At 54.3% G+C, this 17,401-nt stretch overlaps 1 protein-coding gene across 1 annotated transcript in view; it reads left to right on the top strand.

Annotated features, from left to right (window-relative positions):
• The window catches only part of PCSK6 (proprotein convertase subtilisin/kexin type 6), a 167,716-nt gene extending 150,979 nt beyond the window's left edge, over window positions 1-16,737 (top strand). The window contains 8 exon segments of the mRNA XM_032469194.1: window positions 4-106; window positions 1,351-1,378; window positions 1,380-1,548; window positions 3,182-3,269; window positions 6,078-6,181; window positions 10,469-10,598; window positions 13,304-13,416; window positions 15,308-16,737. Of these exon segments, the coding sequence (XP_032325085.1) occupies window positions 4-106; window positions 1,351-1,378; window positions 1,380-1,548; window positions 3,182-3,269; window positions 6,078-6,181; window positions 10,469-10,598; window positions 13,304-13,416; window positions 15,308-15,405 (833 nt within the window). The 3' untranslated portion in view covers window positions 15,406-16,737.
• Window positions 16,738-17,401: the final 664 nt, after the last annotated feature.

Here is a 17,401-nt window from a genome sequence, read left to right as displayed (position 1 = left end):
AAGGTGTGTGCCACCCAGAGTGTGGGAACAAAGGCTGTGATGGCCCCAATGCTGACCAGTGTTTGAACTGTGTCCACTTCAGCCTGGGGAGCGTCAAGACCAGCAGGTAAGGGGGCTGGGCAGCCCCTGCATGTCCTGGAGACCCTCGGCATGCAATGGAGGTGCCTGTCCTGAGCTGCATTCTTCGCCCACTCCCCACCCCCAACCCTGGCCTGCTGCCCTCCTGAGAAATTAATTCACCCTCCTAGAAAGGAGATCACGTTGGGGTTCACGGCTTCGGAACTGTAGGTGTTAGTAACCTCTCATTCTCAGCACACACATAATTCATGACCACGTCAGAGAAATCAGAGGCTGTGGCACCATGGTGTCCATACTGCTAAACTTTTTTCTCCATTTTGTTAAACAAAAATGGGTCACGTTGAGGGAGAGGGAAATCGCTCAGTGGTGGAGCGCATGCTTAGCATGCATGAGGTCCTGGGTTCAATCCCCAGTCCCTCCTTTAAATAAAAAAAAAAATAAAAAAAATAAAAAATAAATAAATAAATAAATAAATAAAAACTTAAGGAAAAAAAGGTCATATTGAGCATGCCAACCACTAGGGAATGACAGAAAAATGTCATTTTAAGGGCCAATGCTGTTCTGAAGGTCAGCGCAGCTGGCTTTGAACCAGGAGGCCCCGTCCCTGCGTGCCCAGGCCGGGGTGCGGCTGTGACTCCAACTGCCCCGGGGTCTTGGAGGCAGAGACATGGCCTCACTCACCCCATGCTGTGCAGAGGCCCTCGTGCTGCTGGCTGGACTCCCAGCCTTGGAGACCCGCCCACTCCCCATGGGCAGCCAGTGTGGTTTTGCTGGAGCTAAAACTTCCAAAAGTCAGACAGCATCATCGTGTTGCTAATGGAAGCCAAGCCCAGCCTGTGTGCCCCTCCCCTGCTCCCTCCCGTCCCCTGAGAAAACTCCTAAAGGAAGGAATTCCCAGGTTCTTTTTTTTTTTTTTTTTTTTTTTTTTGGTGGTGGTGGAATGTAATTAAGTTTATTCATTTATTTGTTAATGGAGGTGCTGGGATTGAACCCAGGACCTCGTGCTTGCTAAGTGCACGCGCTACCACTGAGCTCTATCCTCCCATCTCAGGTTCTCATCCAAGTCCTCAGCCCTCCTCTGTATCAGGAACCCCTCAGCTACCTGCACCAAGACCCGGGGCACTGATGGTCTGACCTTCCCCGGGGCCTTTGTCTCTTTGGAGTTTTGCTGACTGGGAGGCAGCCAAGCTTTCCCTCCCAGCCTGAGACTGCCCTGCCTTAGCCTGACCCGGCCACCCTAAGGTCCTCTCCCTCCCAACCCTGCTCCCACAGGAAGTGCGTGAGTGTGTGTCCGTTGGGCTTACTTTGGGGACACAGCAGCCAGACGCTGTCGCCGCTGCCACAGGGGATGTGAGACGTGCTCGGGCCGGAGCCCGACGCAGTGCCTGTCCTGCCGCCGGGGGTTCTATCACCATCAGGAGACCAACACCTGTGTGACCCTCTGTCCTGCCGGATTCTATGCTGATGAAAGTAAGTGCATGTTCCTGGGCGTACAAATGAGGAGTCAGCCCCCTACCCCTCTGTGGGCCGGGGTCCTCTTTCCCAGCCCTCTGCTCCCTGTCTCCTTCTGAGAAAGCATCCTTCTGGGAGGAAGGAAGGAAAGGGGGAGGGATGGTGAAATCAAAGCCCTCGGACCCTGTTAGTTGATAGCAGTTCACACACACACCTTTCACAGCAGTTCAAAGTGATGCTGGAAAGTTGCCACTGTGGTCCGTGGACCATCACGCATCTGTAAGTTACTATTCAATATTGAGGATGGACAAGGAGGTGGCTTGAGCCAGCAGCCCCCAGGCTCACTCTGATTTCAGATGTCTAAACAGAAAGGCCTCCAAAGATGCTCTGCAGCTCCTCATGGGCAGGGGCTTGGGGTCCAACACCGGCTGGTGGACTTGGTGGATGAACCTGGGTGGAAGCCCCTCCCAGGAAGAGCCCTGAGCTGACACTGGGGTTTAAGGACAGGAGGTTTGCAGCTCTCTATGAAGGAAAAGGAGCCTGTGTTGGGTAGACTGGGCTCAGAAGGGATGGGTCGGTCCTGGTGGTGCCCGTTACACTATGACCACATTCCTGAGGGGTGGGGGATGCCTTCCCCGCCTTACGGATGGGGAAACGAAGCTGAGAGAGGGCAGAAGGCCACACCTAGTAATGACACAGGCAGGACTTGAACTCAGAGCCACAAAGCCCAGTGTCCTGCTGTTCCTCTGGTCCCAGGAAGGTGGGTGGATAGGCTCTGGGGGCCAGGACCCCAGGCCAGTGTTTCACCACTCACCTCACCCTGGAAGAGGCAAAAGGGAGGGTTTGGGTTAGACTGATGGAGGGCAGGTCTCAGACAAGTTAAAAGAAGCTTCCAGGTTGTTGACAGCTGTGCAGGGGGAGGCCTTCCCACAGACGCATTTCACAGGCTTTGCAACCAGACCCGTGTTCCCGGTGGAGGCTGTTTCATCCTCACCCTTTTCCCTGGCAAGAATCCGCCCCCTCCGTCACCCCCTCCCCACATCCTGGCTGAACACCTGCTGCACGTGTGTGTGATGCCACCTGCGGGGCCCCGGGAAGGAGGCACCAAGGTGTAGTGTCTCTGCTTCCAGGCCCAGAGTGCAGGGTGGTGGTGATGAGGTGCCGGGATGGGTGACCTGGATAACTTGTGCCAATGCAGGTGGGAGTTGAGACCCAGAATTCCCCCAGACGTTCCATGGGCATCTTCAGGAAAGACCCTTCTGAAGGCATTGGTGGTGGGGAGCTCAGAGGCATCCTCAGGCCCCTCGTCACAATTAGGCAGACGGGCACCAAGTTACTCTGCTCCGCCGGCCAGGAGCTGGCTTCCGTCCCCTGTGGAATAAGCAGGACCAGAGTGCATCTCCTCTGGAGAGGGCCTGCTTCCAAGCCTCAAGGTTGTTGGAGGGCTTAAATTTACTCCAGGAAAGAGGGGAGACTCGGTGACCTGACACCTGTGCATGCGGTCCCCAGATGGGCTCGGGCAGTTCTGTTACGACATCACCCATCCTGGAGACGGGCCGGCTGCTCTGTCAACCTCGCTTGGGAAAATCAAGGTCTTGTTTGCCCGGATTTGATCCATGTCCATTTTTCTTCCTACCTTATTTTCCTCCAGGTCAGAAAAATTGCCTTAAATGCCACCCAAGCTGTAAAAAGTGCGTTGATGAACCAGAGAGATGTACTGTCTGTAAAGAAGGATTCAGGTAAAACCCTCCTTTCAAACCTGAAGTACAGCCAGCGGTTAGGCTGGTTTTAGTTTCTGTCATTGATTTACCAAGTATTTACAACATTGTTTTTTTTCCTAAAAGATCAAATTTCAGAGGCCCAAAGCTTTTCTGGGTAAAGATTCTGAGTCTTGTCAAAATCAGCTTTCCGCTGAGAGATTGATGTTAAGATAGTAAGTTTGGGAATGGGTAAAATCTCTACATTTTATGCAGCATTTGGAGAATTGCTAAAAGCAGGAGGTGATGGTATCAGAGACAGTCAGGCTGGCTGCTGGAAGGAGGGGGAGTTCTAACGGGGCACCAGTAACTCCACCTACCCCAGTGTCCCCTCCTGGTTGAGGCAGTAGGGGGCGCCCTGGGAAGCCCATCCTCCCTCCTCTCCTTTACTCCTTCTCCACCCCCCCCCCCGCCACCCCGGGTTCTTCCATCCCCTTCTGGGTGGGGGAGCTGGCTCCCTGGGGATGCTCTGCAGATTCCTGGTTTGCCTGAGTCCCCTGACCTCTGCACACGTCTCCTTTAAAAACATCTTCTTGAGCTAATGATTTGTACTAGAATATTTTGAAATGCATGTTTAGCCCATAGAATGCAACCCAATCTATGTTACTTGTTCTGGAAATTACTATCTAGAAGCTAAGAAAACATTGGAAATTGTGCTGTGAACGTTGGCACAGCTCAGTCTCGAACCTGGATCCACACCTTCTGGGACACCAAGTGCCCGGGAAGGAATCACTGGGGTGCTTGTGAACATGCAGGTTCTGACTCTGCATTTCCAACAGGCCCCCCACCCGGGGCCAGGGACGCTGCCGTCCTGCCACCCACCTCCTTTCCACCCAGCTGCTGCTGTGACCCGAGTTTGCCCGCAGGGTTGGATTCTTTTGGGGTAAGGAGGAAGGAGGGAAACTTAACAAGCCCTTTATTCCCGGTGCTCTCACCAATACTGCCTCCTCATTTAATCTCCATAGCAACCTATGATGTAGACATTATTTTTTATTACTCACATTTGACTCACAGGGAAGAGAAACAATTTCCCTGGAAACTTCCACCACATTGCTGCCCCCTTTTCCAGATCAGGGTGTCGGAGGGAAGAGGGCCCACTCCCCACCTGAGTGCCTGTGAGTCTGGGGAGGGAAGGGAACAGGACCCCAGCATCACAGATCACACCTGTTCTCATTCAAACCTGGGAGCCGGACAAGGTAGGATTAGAAGTGAAAGGATGAAGTGGTCCAGGGGGAAGTTTCCCCAGACGGGAAGATGTTCAGCTGGGGCCTGATGGGAGAGGGTGTGACAGCCAAGGCTCCCCTACCCAGCTGGCTCTGTGGCTCCAGCTCCTAGGAACTGTTTCCCAGTGGGGGTGTGCTGGGAGGTCCCGGGGGCTCACTTCTGCTCCTGTGGGTCCAGTGGGAGAGAGGGGGTCAGGTTCTCAGTCCAGGAACCAGGACTGGTGTCGGGGAGAAAATGCCTTGGGCAGCAGCCCCACTATGGAAGCAGCATCTCCAGTTGTGACAATAGTCGGAGAGGCACATGGACTCAGAAAACATCATCGGCCCAAATCCACAGAAGATTTCCTTTTATTGCCCCATATCCTCTTAAGCTGTGGCTTCAAATCACCACTGTCACGTTAAAGCGGTAACAGCCGCCAGGCTGCCATCTCCCACCCATCCATCTCTTTGGAGCTGGGACATCAGTTACTAAAGACTGGATTTGACTGCCAGCTGCAGCCTGGGTGCCATGGCAAGGACGTACCCTGGGCCGTGGACGTGGCGATGCGCTCAGCCCCCCGAAGACTCTGCACGAAATGCGGGAGCTCGGCCCTGGACGCGGAGAAATGCAGGCGCCTCTCATCTCACAGACCCCAGGGCCAGTGTTCGGTGCGTCTGGTGACAGATCCATGTACAACGTGCGCATCAAACACAGAGCCACCCTGGGAACTGAAAAAAATCCCAGTGCTGGGTGCTGGACTCCCTTCCAGGGTTTTCCTTGTATTTGCTCGTTCAGTCCTCAAAGTGACCTTATGACGCAGGGGCTGTGATTGTCCCAGTAATGGCCGAGGAGTGGAGGTGGGGGCAGCTTAGCCATCTTGCCCCGGGGTGGGATTGTAGGAGGGGCAGAGGTTGGTCCAGCTCTGGGGCTACCCCAGAACCCATGCACCAGCTGCCTGGCTGGACTAGGAGACGGAGGAAGGCAGGAGCCACAACAAGCAGGGCCTTCGAGGTCCCAGGAGTGGATTTCATTTCAAGTTCATCGTGAAGCACAGGCGGCTTCAGGCAAAGGAGAGGCAGGAGCCCATCAGGGTTCCAGGATCAGTCTTGCCGCCCTACTCACCTGTCGTAAATGCCACAGCCACGCCCGGGGCTCTGATCCAGTAAGACTGAGCCCACTGCCCCCAGGGTGACCCACACGCTCTCACATTCTCCTCCTGGGGCTTGGGTTCTACTTTGATGAGTGTCAGTGAAGAGAGGCTATCACGGTCCCGGAGGCAGTGGAGGACATGGCCTCCTGCACGGGGACCGAGTTCGCAGGGCGGGGCATCAGGGAAGGCTCCGACCCACCAGCCACCAGAAGGCGGAGACTCAGCTTCCAGCCCGGGGAGCCCCTCCCACCCAGCCTCCACCTAGCCCAGCCCCGCTTTCCATTTTCATGAGCTCAGAACCTTAAGTGACACCCAGAGCTGTGCTTTTAGCAACTTCCATTTCCTCTCATGAAAGACGTTTGAGGGCAAATCATAATTGAATTCGAATTTTGGAAGGGACAGAAAAAACTGCCTTTTTTTTCTTTTCTTTTCAACAGCCTTGCACGGGGCAGCTGCATTCCAGACTGTGAACCGGGCACCTACTTTGATTCTGAGCAAATCAGGTGTGGAGCATGTCATCCCACCTGCCAGACCTGCGTGGGTGAGTTCACGACCTCCAGAGGCCAGTCAGGTGGAGCCTGAGTTGCCTGGATCAGTGGGTTAACTACCTTGAAATCCAGAAAGTCCTAGGACTCCGTGGTCTTTCCCGCCTTATCGCAGCCTTAAATCCCAGGGGCCCCACCATGGGATGGGGGAGAGTGGGCGGGGAGATAGGGTTTGATGGGTACAAGCCTTCATTGAAAAAATCCTGGGGCTGGATGGATGGTGGTAATGGTTGCACAACCATATGAATGTATTTAATGCCACTGAACTGTACTCTTACATGGGTAATATGGTAAATTTTATGTTATATTGCAATTTACCACAATTTTTAAAATTTAAAAAGAAAACCACCAGGGCCTCCTTTGAGCTGCCTGGGTTTACCGGCGTCAGGAGTCCAGCCAGGCCGGGGCGGCTTTCAGGCTGAGTAGGGGTGCTAACTGCTCATGTGCTGTCTTGCCTGGAACCCCCAGCCCTTGCTGAGGGATGTCACTGCCGGAGGTGGGACTCTGTGAAGATTGGGGTGTGGAGAGGCATTCTGGTGAAAAGAAGGAGGGAGGAGGCTTTTCAAAATGTATCCTTGGTTCTTTGTTCCTGTCTTCACTAATTTTGAACATTGTATTCAAAGAGGGAAAGACTTCCACAAAGCATTTGATGTGCATTACAATTCCCCAGCGAGACTGGAGCGCAGATGCCTCCCGGGCCTGGTTTTTATGCAGAACAGCAGAGAATGCAACTGTTTGGTGGGGTTTCCTGCTGCGGGGTTGTTTGCACCAGGACGTAGAAGCCTGTTCGGAGTTGGTGGGCTCAGATCCAGATCTGATCAAATTTCTCCTCTTGACCCGCTCCCTTCCTGACCCAGCACTTTGGTCCTTGTTCTAAGAAACCCACATCAGACTGAGGTTTTGCCACACTAAGGATGTAAGAGTTCTCTCTCTGCTAAATCGCCAGTCTTGGGACATGCAATGGGATGGGCACAGCGCCCCCAGTGTGGCCACACGAGCCCCATGGCAGGGCCCTTGACCCAAGTGGACATATCAGAGAGGGCAGGGCTGTGGCCAAGGCCAGTGCCTTTGAAGCCCATGGAAGATGCCCCTACGTGGGTCCCAGCAGGGATAACCCCCCCGAGAAGCGCTTGGAAGCATTCTCAGCCCCTGGCGTTCAACTGCCTGTCCTGACATTTACCTTGTTATCTGTCATTTTTATTCTTTGTTTCTTTGACTCATTGTTTAGCCCAGGATGATTAAGGAGCATCGCTGATGCCACTTATTTAAATTTCACAGCCACTTGAGTTCATAAAATTCAGGCATGTGGCTTTTGATTTCAGTCTTTCAGTTTAGTTTCCTTTCTCTCCGCCCCCATACCACCTGTCAGTGCACAGCTTTCTAGAGTCACTCGTGGGTTTTCTTGTTACCGGAGAGTAGGTTTTTGTCTTGTCACAGAAAGAATTCAGAGATGAGACACAGAGGTTAAGAAAGTAAAGTGAGGATTTATTAAGGGATAGGACGCTCTGAAGGGGAGAGCGGGCAGACTCAGGTGAGCAGCTGCCCTGAGTTTCTTTGGCAAGTTGGTTACACAGGGTGTGAAAATGAATGGGCGGAATTTTCACCAGGGAGGAAAGGGTTTGGGGTTGTTTGTATCCCCTGATTTTCATCCCAGTTCCAACTTCCCGAGGGGAGGAGGGATTTTTGTCCTTATTTAGTCTGGACACTTAGAAGTGTCATGGCATGGGTGCATTAGGGGAACTTCTAATCTGCAAGGCTAATTTTATTGAAATGAGGGCATAATGAGCAAAAGGTTACATTCAGACACTGGAGATTCCTGCCTTTACCCACCTTTTTTTGTTGGCCTTCAGGACACTTGTCACCCCAAAATGTGTAACCACTTATCAGTCCCAAGGTTCCTACTTTTCTCTGTCTGCCCAGGGACTCCTGGTGCTTACGTGATGTAAGGTTTCCTGCATTTGGCTCCCTGGCCTTCCCTTCCCCCTCCCCCTCGGTGACTGCTGCTGCCCACCTGCCTGGGGCGGGCAGTGCCCCAGGACACTCCATGGGTCACTTGGTAGGAACAAGCCTCTCGTCCATCCCCAGTCCAGGCACCCAGAGCATCCAGGCACAAAAGATGTGATCCCTTGGGGTTTCCTACCTGCTTTGGGACAGGAAAGTGCCTGGCTGGGATGTGGTGTGGGTCAGCAGTTCTCAGCCAGTGGGGCACACATGTGCCAAGTTGAGGGCTGGTGTCCCCAGCATCTGGTCCTCAGCTGTGAGAGCACGACATGAAATAGCATATTAAAAAAAAAACACCGAAACAGATGGAGAGAGATTGCAGAAGAAAGGAAAACGTTCTGTATCTTAGGACCCTTCCTAGCACGTCTTTCCTGCTTTTTGAATAAGGATCCCACAGATGATGTGGGAGTCCCACCTAAACTTAACCCGTTCTGCAATGATTTTTATGACCTGTGTGTGCTTTTCTAGTATCTGGAGCCTGCAAAGGCTTGCGACTTCATGGACTCCCTAAGACTCTGAGCTATAAAGTTGATCACTTTTAGCAATTGTGAAAATGGTTTGTTTAGGAAACTCGGGTTTCCTCGGCATTTCTCACTGTGGGAAAATGTCCATAACAGAAAATTTACCATCTCACCTGTTTGGAAGCGCACACTTTGATGGCATTAAGCACCTTCCCGTTGCTGTTTGGCTGTCACCCCCCTCCCCCATTCCAAGACTTTCTCGCCTTCCCCAACCAAGTATGTTTCGTCAGCTTCCAAGTTTAGTAAATTGAGCATCACACTGGGAACAAACAAGACTGTGTATTCTTCCCACTCCAGAAGCTCCTCAGGCACTGGGGACCCAGTGGCCGAGGCAGGACAATGCGAGTGACAGGGTTCCATGGTTGGGGGTGGGGCACTGAGGATTCAGGGGCCAAGCTACCAACACCAGATGCTCCCTAGAGATAAATGATGGGGCGGGGGGACCAGGTACACTAGCAAAACGACATGAACTGGACACGTGGGACAACTCTCCTGCTGAATGGCAGTGACAGGGAGGATACCCACACAGAGACTCCAGGCCGGTGGGCAGCTGTCCTTTACGAGGGCCCCATCACTCCCCAAGGATGACAGTCACCTCCCACTCACAGTCCTGGATGAGCTCAGAGCCACAGCTTCCGAGGAGTGAAACCGGCCACCAGAGCACTGAGCCTTGTGGCTGGCAGAGCCCCCCTTCCGACCCCCGGCTGCACAGGGCTCTGCCCTTGACACAGCCAAGAGGCCTCATCTCGATCCAGGAGTCACTCCAGGAAGAGGCCTGGATACCACTGCCTCAGCTGTCAGCCTCAGGCCAAGCCCAGCCGCAGTCACAGGGGGAAGAGGTTTTCCGTGGTCACCCTGAGCACCTGAGATGGGTCCTTCCCTGGTTCCCACCTTCTGAGCCATCAGCAGCCCCGTCGCGGCATTGGGTCCTCCTCGGGCACAGAGTGGACTCCAGCACTTACTTGTTGGAATGAGTGAATGGACAGATGGTGTCTTCTGCCTGGACCTCTGCCGATGCGTCCTCTCCACCAAGCTGCAGGTTACCTTCCCGACTCCCGATCTGGTCGCCGATTCCGACCCCATAAGCCCTTAGTCATATCGTTTCCTCTGTTGAAAATGTCCTGGTCGTCACACCAAACACCTGCCAGCTGCATCCCCCAAACCTCTCCCTCCACGTTCCCCACATCAGCAGACTCAGTGTTCCGTCCAGTGGGAGTGTGATGTGTGCCAGCGATGCAGTTGTAAGTGCCCCAGAGGAGCAGGTGAAGTCTGACGTGCCTCATTGAACCCCGTGGATCTAAAATACTCTCCTTTCTACCTGACGTCAACGTTGGCACATCGACGACCCCTTTCACATTTTTCTCTAGCTGAGTCTCTGAACTCCACTGTGTGTGTTTTACACTCGCAGCACACCTCAGTTCGGCCTGGCCACCTTGCGAGCCCTTAGAGGTCCCCACGGCTGGCTTGAGCAGAAGTGGGGCCCAAGCCTTTGGGGAAGGAGGCGCTTGTGGTCAAGGCCAGTAACCATGGCTCATCCCTCCATGTCCCTATCCGTGAAATGAGGGCTTGATGTCCACTGCCCAGGACTGGGTGAGGAGGGCCCAGTGCAGGTGCATGGTGGGCTCTGGGAAATCTAGCTGTAGTGGTGGCCCTGGCGTGTCTCAGTGGGACCTGGATGTCACAGGGCGTTGCAGCAGGCCTGGGACACATGATGGGGAGTGGGCGGTCCTTGACATCTGCTGCTTTCCCTGAACCCCCCAGGGCCCAGCAGAGAAGAATGTATTCACTGCGCGACAAACTTCCACTTCCAAGACTGGAGATGTGTACCGGCCTGCGGTGAGGGCTTCTACCCAGAGGAGATGCCGGGCTTGCCCCACAAAGTGTGCCGGAGGTGTGTGCCCCTTCCAGGCAGTCCTCCGGGCTGAGACCAAAGCGGCCGGGGAAGGGGGCAGGAGGGCTGGGTCTGGTGGCCCCTTCTGTGGGAGCTGAGGGAGGTGGGTGTAGTGGGCTGAAAGGAACCCAGTGATAGAGGATGGGACCTTCCCTAAAGTTTGTGATGGCCGAGGTCACAGGTCAGTTAGTGGCTCTCATTCCTTTGTTCACTTCTCAAGTGTTTGTTGAGGACCTACTGCGTGCTGGGCGCTGGATGGCTTGGGGCGGGTGGGAGGCAGAGGACTACGGCCTTCCTGGTGGAGCTCACAGATCATGGTGCCTTCACACCGTTGTGAGTAAGGAAACCATGTGTTGGATTATTTTTTAAATGAGATAATTCAGAGAACATAAAGATCCAGACAGAGTCCTCCTTCTAGAGCCATTTCCAGGCGATGCATGGACCCCGGAACCCTCTCGCCCACCTTCCCGGCTCTGCTCCTGTCTCCACACGGTGCACCCTTCTTGGTCAGTGGCTCCTGGGTAGAGTCCCCTTTGATCATGGGATGTGGGCAGTGGAGGAAGAAGCCACGTGCTTAGGTGTCCTCTTGCCTTGCTGAATATTGCCTTCCGTCGGGACTTCAGAGCCCAGAGCCCGGAACCGGGGTGGGGCAGCCCATGTTGTTGGGTGAGAGCAGCGAGGAGAAGATGAGGGGTTGTCAGTGACCTTGAAGCTCGTGATTGATGCTGGGCTGTGGGGAAGGGACCTTCCGTCTGAAATAGACTGGAAACAAGGGAGTCCCCGAGGCCTGCATCAGAGCGAAGTGGGGAGACTGTACCCCATCTTCCAGCTCCCACCTGGGGACCTGCAATGAGGGGGTTGCCTCCCCAGGCTGAGCGGGAGAGCTGTTCTGGATTGTAACATCTTCTCTTAAAAAGCCAAAAACAGAAGTGGGGAGGGTAGAGCTCAGTGGCAGAGCGTGTGCTTAGCATGCACAAAGTCCTGGGTTCAATCCCCAGTGCCTCCATTAAAATAAATAAACCGAATCCCACCCCACTGTGCACCCAAAACACACACACACAAAAAACCAAACTCCAAAACAGAAACACCAACGACCTGACGATGAGCCAGTGAGAGGCCACCTGGTCCTTGCACAAGAGGGTCCAGCAGGGCTACGCATCTGTGCAGGGCTGGCCCTGACTGTTGAGCTGGTTGGAAATATGAAACATGCCGCCTTCCCCCAACCTCGCTAAGTCCGGGCAGGACCCCCACCTGGTGTCTGAAGTAGACTTTAGTTTCAACCAGCCAGCCGGCTGCTTCGAGGAGGCTTACCGTACATACAGGAGCCCAGGGCCGATGTGGAATCACACGTGGTCATCACTTCCGTTTGTCATACACTCTGATCCCAGGAGGATGTGAGGTCTTCCCGTGAGTGTGTCCCCCAGCCCCCACTCCCGCAGGGCACCCAGAAGCTCTGGGGTCCCCAGTCCCCGAGACCCCCTCCTGGGTGGTGGCAGATGGGAGGCCCCTGCCTGCCCACCCCCACGGGCGGCAAAACTTTCAGCTCTGGAGGAGGGTCTGATGCTGAGGCTGACACACCAGGGCTCGGAGATACACCCCCAGGCAGGAGCCCTGCCCAGGGCATTGAGGTGGTGAAATGCCATCACTTCTGAGAATTTCCGTCTCTCAAGTTCCCTGGCTCTGAAGACCGCTTTGATACAGAAAAGTGTGGGGCAAGAGGATGGCCATGTCCCAGGTCTCAGCTGAGCCTCTGGGACGAGCCCCGCCAATTGTAGGTCCTTGGCTTTGTGCAGGGAAGAATTCAAGAGTGAGCCACATTTGAGTAAAAGCAGATTTATTCAGAGAGGTACACACTCCATAGAGTGCAGGCCATCTCACTCAGAGGGGAGAGCTGGCCGCGGGGTGCCAGGTGCGGGGTGGTTAGTTTTTGTGGGCTTGGTAACTTCATATGCTAACAAGTGGGAGGATTATTCCAGCTACTTTGGAGAAGGGGCTGGGATTCCCAGGAACCAGGCCACTGCCCACTTTTTGACCTTTAATGGTCAGCCTTGAAGGTGTCATAGTGCCTGTGGGAGTGCCATTTACCATGTTAATATATTGCAATGAGCCGTATAATGAAACTCAAGGTCAAGGTCCACTGGAAGTCAGATATCCTGCCATCTCGAGCTGCAAGGTCTACTAGGAGTTGAATCTCCCACCATCCTGGTCATTGCTGTGTCATTCTTTAAATGGTTGTGCCCTGCCCCCTTCCCTCCTGTCTCACCTTGGGTGTGGATTCCTCCCGAAGGAAGAATGACCTTGGTCCACGGGGTTCTGTGAGGCCTCTCCTCACTCAGGCAGCCGCCTTTAGAGAGCTGGCTTCCTGCAGGCCACGGGATGCTGACCAGCCTGGGGCAGCTCCATTCGGGGTAGAGCCTGGCCCTGAGCCCCAGGAGTGCCCAGGAGGGCATCCAGGTGAGCTGGAGACCTGGGTCTGTCCACAGCTCCGGGCGCCCTCCTGCCAATCTGCCGTGACCATGTCCACCCTCCCAGGGCAGGAGAACAGTCAGACCAGAGGCAGGACTGCTGGTGCCTGGCTGGGGCATCAGGCCATCGGGGGTGGGAGGCTCAGTGGCAGTCAGAGGGCTCAGTGCCAGAGGGCTCTGGGAAGTGGGCCTGGAGCAGACAGGCCTCTTTCCCACACGGTACCCCGTGTCCCCCCACAGGTGTGACGAGAACTGTTTGAGCTGCGAAGGCTCCAGGAGGAACTGCAGCCGGTGTAAGGTGGGCTTCATGCAGCTGGGGACCTCGTGCATCACCAACCACACGTGCAGCAATGGTGAGCCCGGTGTTGCCGAGAAACCGGCTTCTGGATCCTGGGAGCTGAATTGCAAGTTGGAGGCCTAGTTTGGGGAGGACAGAAAAGAACAGCTTTATTGCTTTTCCAGGCAAAGGGAGTCACGGCAGTCTCATGCCTTAAAGATGGTGAGCCCCTCTTGGGGTCAGGGTCTTAAGGTTTTATAGAAAAACTGGATAGAACAGAAAAGGTGGTAACAATCAGGGTGTGTTACAGGGTGTTCCATTCTCTTCATCTTGATAAGAACTTGCTGTTGTTATGGAGGAATTTGGGAGGGTCTGCCCATTTTCTTGAGGTTCAGTCCATGACCTTCCTTTAGGACCTCTAAGGAAGAAGGATAAGTTATTCTAAGAATAGTGCACAGGGAGGAAAGCATGTTAGTCATAAAGTCAGTTTAGCTGGAAGCACAGGCCTGAAGGATCAAGAGCCATCTTGTTAGTTTTCTACTCTTCCAGCCAGCTGGGGATGGCTGCCTGGCCACCCACCCTGGGGCTGCCCTTGGAGGAGCTTGGCCCGCTGGCCCTGGTCCAAAGAGAAAGGAAAAAGTGCCGGAACGGCAGCGTCTCCTCTGGTTGACCTCCTTGGCTGGCCCCCGGTCCTCCTCTCTTCCCTTTCCGCATCTCCCATTGGCCAGAGGGGCATCTCGGCCACCAGCCCTGCTACTTCTGGTCGGTTTTGTTGAGTGACTATTAAAAATGATTTTGCTCATGTCCCATTCGCACTCTCCTGCCATAAGCCCCAGGTGGTCTGGCCATGGTGACTTCTCTTAGGAGAGGCCAGACCTTAGAGGTCAAAGGCACGATGCCCACAGGCTCTTCAGCTCACTGAGTCCACCTTGAGGCCCACGTGTCCCGGGGAAGGACCTGCGTATGTGCTGTGGGAGAGAGCCCTGGTTCTCTGGGCCAACACAGTGGGGGAGCCAGGATAGGTTGTGAAAACAGGAACGCAGAGGAGACCAGAGACCAGTTTGGGGATTCTAGTTTGGGGATTCTGGGCAAGAGGAAGGGTTGGCCGAGGACTCTGGCCTGGTGACCTAGTGCAGGGGCCTTCGGGCAGGTATGCTGGGGCGGGAAGGAGATCTCGGGGCTCAGCAGATGACAGGGAGGAGCAGCAGAGGGCCAGCTCCAGACACTATGGGCTGGTGCTCAGGACTGGGGTCTGCCAGCTCCACGGTGGCCCTGAGCCTGGCGCCGGGACCAGCCTTGACTAGGCCTGTGGAGAGAGCTCTGGGCACGCCCTGCAGGCCATGAGGTGGTCTCTGTGCCTCAGTGTCCCACGGTGTTCTGGGCATGCAGAATCATGTCCCTTCAAAACCAGGAAGCCCTTGCTTTAGGAAGTCACCTGCTTGGGTTACGAATCTAGCCAAAGGAAGTGAGGCTGTCACTGGAGGGTCTTCTGGGTCCCATGCATGGCAGCATCCTCTAAGGCCAGCAGCCTGGGGGGACCCGGCCCTTATGACCCCACCCCTCTCCCCAGCTTTCCCATCTGCCTTAGTGACTCTCCCTCTCATTCTCCTTCTACCCCCATTTGGGGGTGTCCCCTGGGTCATGGCCCTGGCCTTCCTCCTGCCTCCCCTTCTCCCCCTAAGTCCCCCGCTAGCACAGCTATCCAGAAAGGGTTGCACGCCATCCTGGCATGGCCCAGGTGTCCCCCAGACCCTGCCCACTCCTGCCCCACGACTCCCTTGTCTCCTAGACTCAGCGAAGCCCCTGCCTACCCAGTGCCCAGTGCGATGGGGGACGGAGAGGGCCATCACCCCCGATCCCTCTGGGCCCCTGGCCTGGCACACCATGAAGCGCAGTAACGGGATGTTTGAAACAATCAAACGGCCCCAAGTCTGACATGTCCCCTCTTCTCTCTCCTGGGACCCCAGCCGACGAGACGTTCTGCCAGATGGTCAGATCCAACGGGCTCTGTGAACGGAAGCTCTTCCTTCAGTTCTGCTGTCGCACGTGCCTCCTGGCTGGGTAGGGCGCCCCATCCGCCCGTCCGCCCGTCCGTCCACCTTTCTCCAGACTGTCAGCCAGAGCCCTGCCTCTGACAGCATCACCTCCCAGGAGCCAGGTCCCGCTGAGGTGTCTCTGGGCACCTGACCAGGTGGGTGGGGGCCTTAAGGGGGACTTCCTGAAGCAGGGACATCCCCCTCATCCTCTGCTTGCTGGCTGCATCCTTCTGACAGACTCAACACGGGAACAGAACGAATTACAGGATCCACAGCTCAGAGCAGCTTTCGAGACCTTAAGTTTACTGAATCTTCAAGACCAAAGCAGAAAGGCAGGATGCTTGGCATTCACACGTCACCCTCCTCCCTGTGCTTCTGTGCAGCTCCGTCATGAACCTTGGCCCACTGGGGTCGCCGGCAGAACTCTGGGCTGACCCCCCGGAGGGCTCCACCAGCCACGGAGCTGTGGGGGAGATGGTGTGGTCAGACTGTAAATAAAACCGATTTGGGGGGAGAAAGTGTGTGACCCCTGGTGACGGAGCCTCTGTGTCTACATAGTTAGCTACTTCTGAAACCACAGCGATGGCTTAGAAAGTCAAATCCCACACCCGGGTGGGAAGCCCCTGCTCCCTCGGCAGATCTTCCCTTCGAGTGGGCCCAGTGCCCCTGGGCACAGCGTCCTGTCTGTGTCTCTAGGAGTCTTGTGGCCTGAACGGTCACCTCTACCTGATGCAGGGCCTTCCCAGGGTCCCCAAGAAGCATCCCAGGGGGCCAGCCAAAAGGTGCACCCACGACCAAGCAATTCCTCCTACCAAAATGCAGACCCGGCTCAACAATTGTGAATTGTTTGTCACTTCCTACTCCCACTTTGTGGAATTGCTTCTGCTTCTCGAGAGACTTGTTCTTAAGGTGGGTGCTCCTGTGTCTGTGTCCCAGGAGCCTCACGACATGGCTGGATTGATTTCTGCCAAACCTGTGTAGGCATTTTATAAGCTACGTGTTCTAATTTTTACCAATGTTAATTATTTTGCAAAATAGTTCATATATTTTCATCGATATGCACAGATCTGCCTGATCGATTCCCTTGAAGACGGGAGGAAACATTTGCCTTAAATTTTTTTGAGCTCATTCTTCTCCATTTGGACCCGCTCCCCTCTTTGACTGGAACGCCTTGGATGTGTCCCCTGTCAGCTGGGGGGAACCCAGCTGTTGTTCCTGGAAGCCACAGCTCCGAAAAAGAAATCCACAAAGCGAATACAGTGTTAACCCTAAATTAATAAAAGAGTTAACATCCCAGGGCAGAGAAGCCTGTGTTTCTTTCCAGGACATGATCATTAAACATGGCTACTGGCCAATGTGTGCAATGGCTCTGTTGATGGTTTTATTTGAAGGTCTCTGAGCTTCAGCGGACAGCGATGTAGCAGAGTCCTGGGAGAATTCCAGAGTTCCAGTCCCAGCGTGTCCTTGGGCAGACAGACCCTGCTCAAGCTGCAAAAGTCTGGTTGTGTGGATGGTCTGGATACAAGGACACCTCCTTTCTGTCTCAGGGGACCCCTCTGTGGCCCAGACCACAGGCCTCTCCACCTTAGAGCTGCCAAGTGTGATTTCATGAGGTTCCAACTTGTATTCTGTACAGTGACTGAAATCCTTGCACCCCTGGGTTCTGTGCTGCGTGGGATTTTTACCAGTAAGATCAGAACTTATACTTACTAGGAATCCTTTGGCTGCAAATAAAGGAAATGCATCAACTAGAACTGACTTATGGAGGGGAGGGTACATCTCAGTGGTAGAGCATGTGCTCAGCATGCACGAGGTCCTGGGTTCAATCCCCAGTGCAGCCATTAAAAAAAAAAAAATATATATATATATATATATATATATATATATATATATATATATAAAAACATAATTACCTCCCCCCAAAAAGTTTAAAAAATAAAATAAAATAGCAAGATTCAAAGAAAAACTGACTTAGGAAAAACAAAAGTGGGTGAGGGGCACTGTTTTGGGATTCCAGGGTAGCCT

The sequence above is a fragment of the Camelus ferus genome, chromosome 27 (genome assembly GCF_009834535.1).
Source record: "Camelus ferus isolate YT-003-E chromosome 27, BCGSAC_Cfer_1.0, whole genome shotgun sequence".
In the NCBI taxonomy this organism is placed as follows: Eukaryota; Metazoa; Chordata; class Mammalia; order Artiodactyla; family Camelidae; genus Camelus; species Camelus ferus.
The sequence above is the reverse complement of the archived record's forward strand: the minus strand, read 5'-3'. Positions and strand labels throughout refer to the sequence as shown.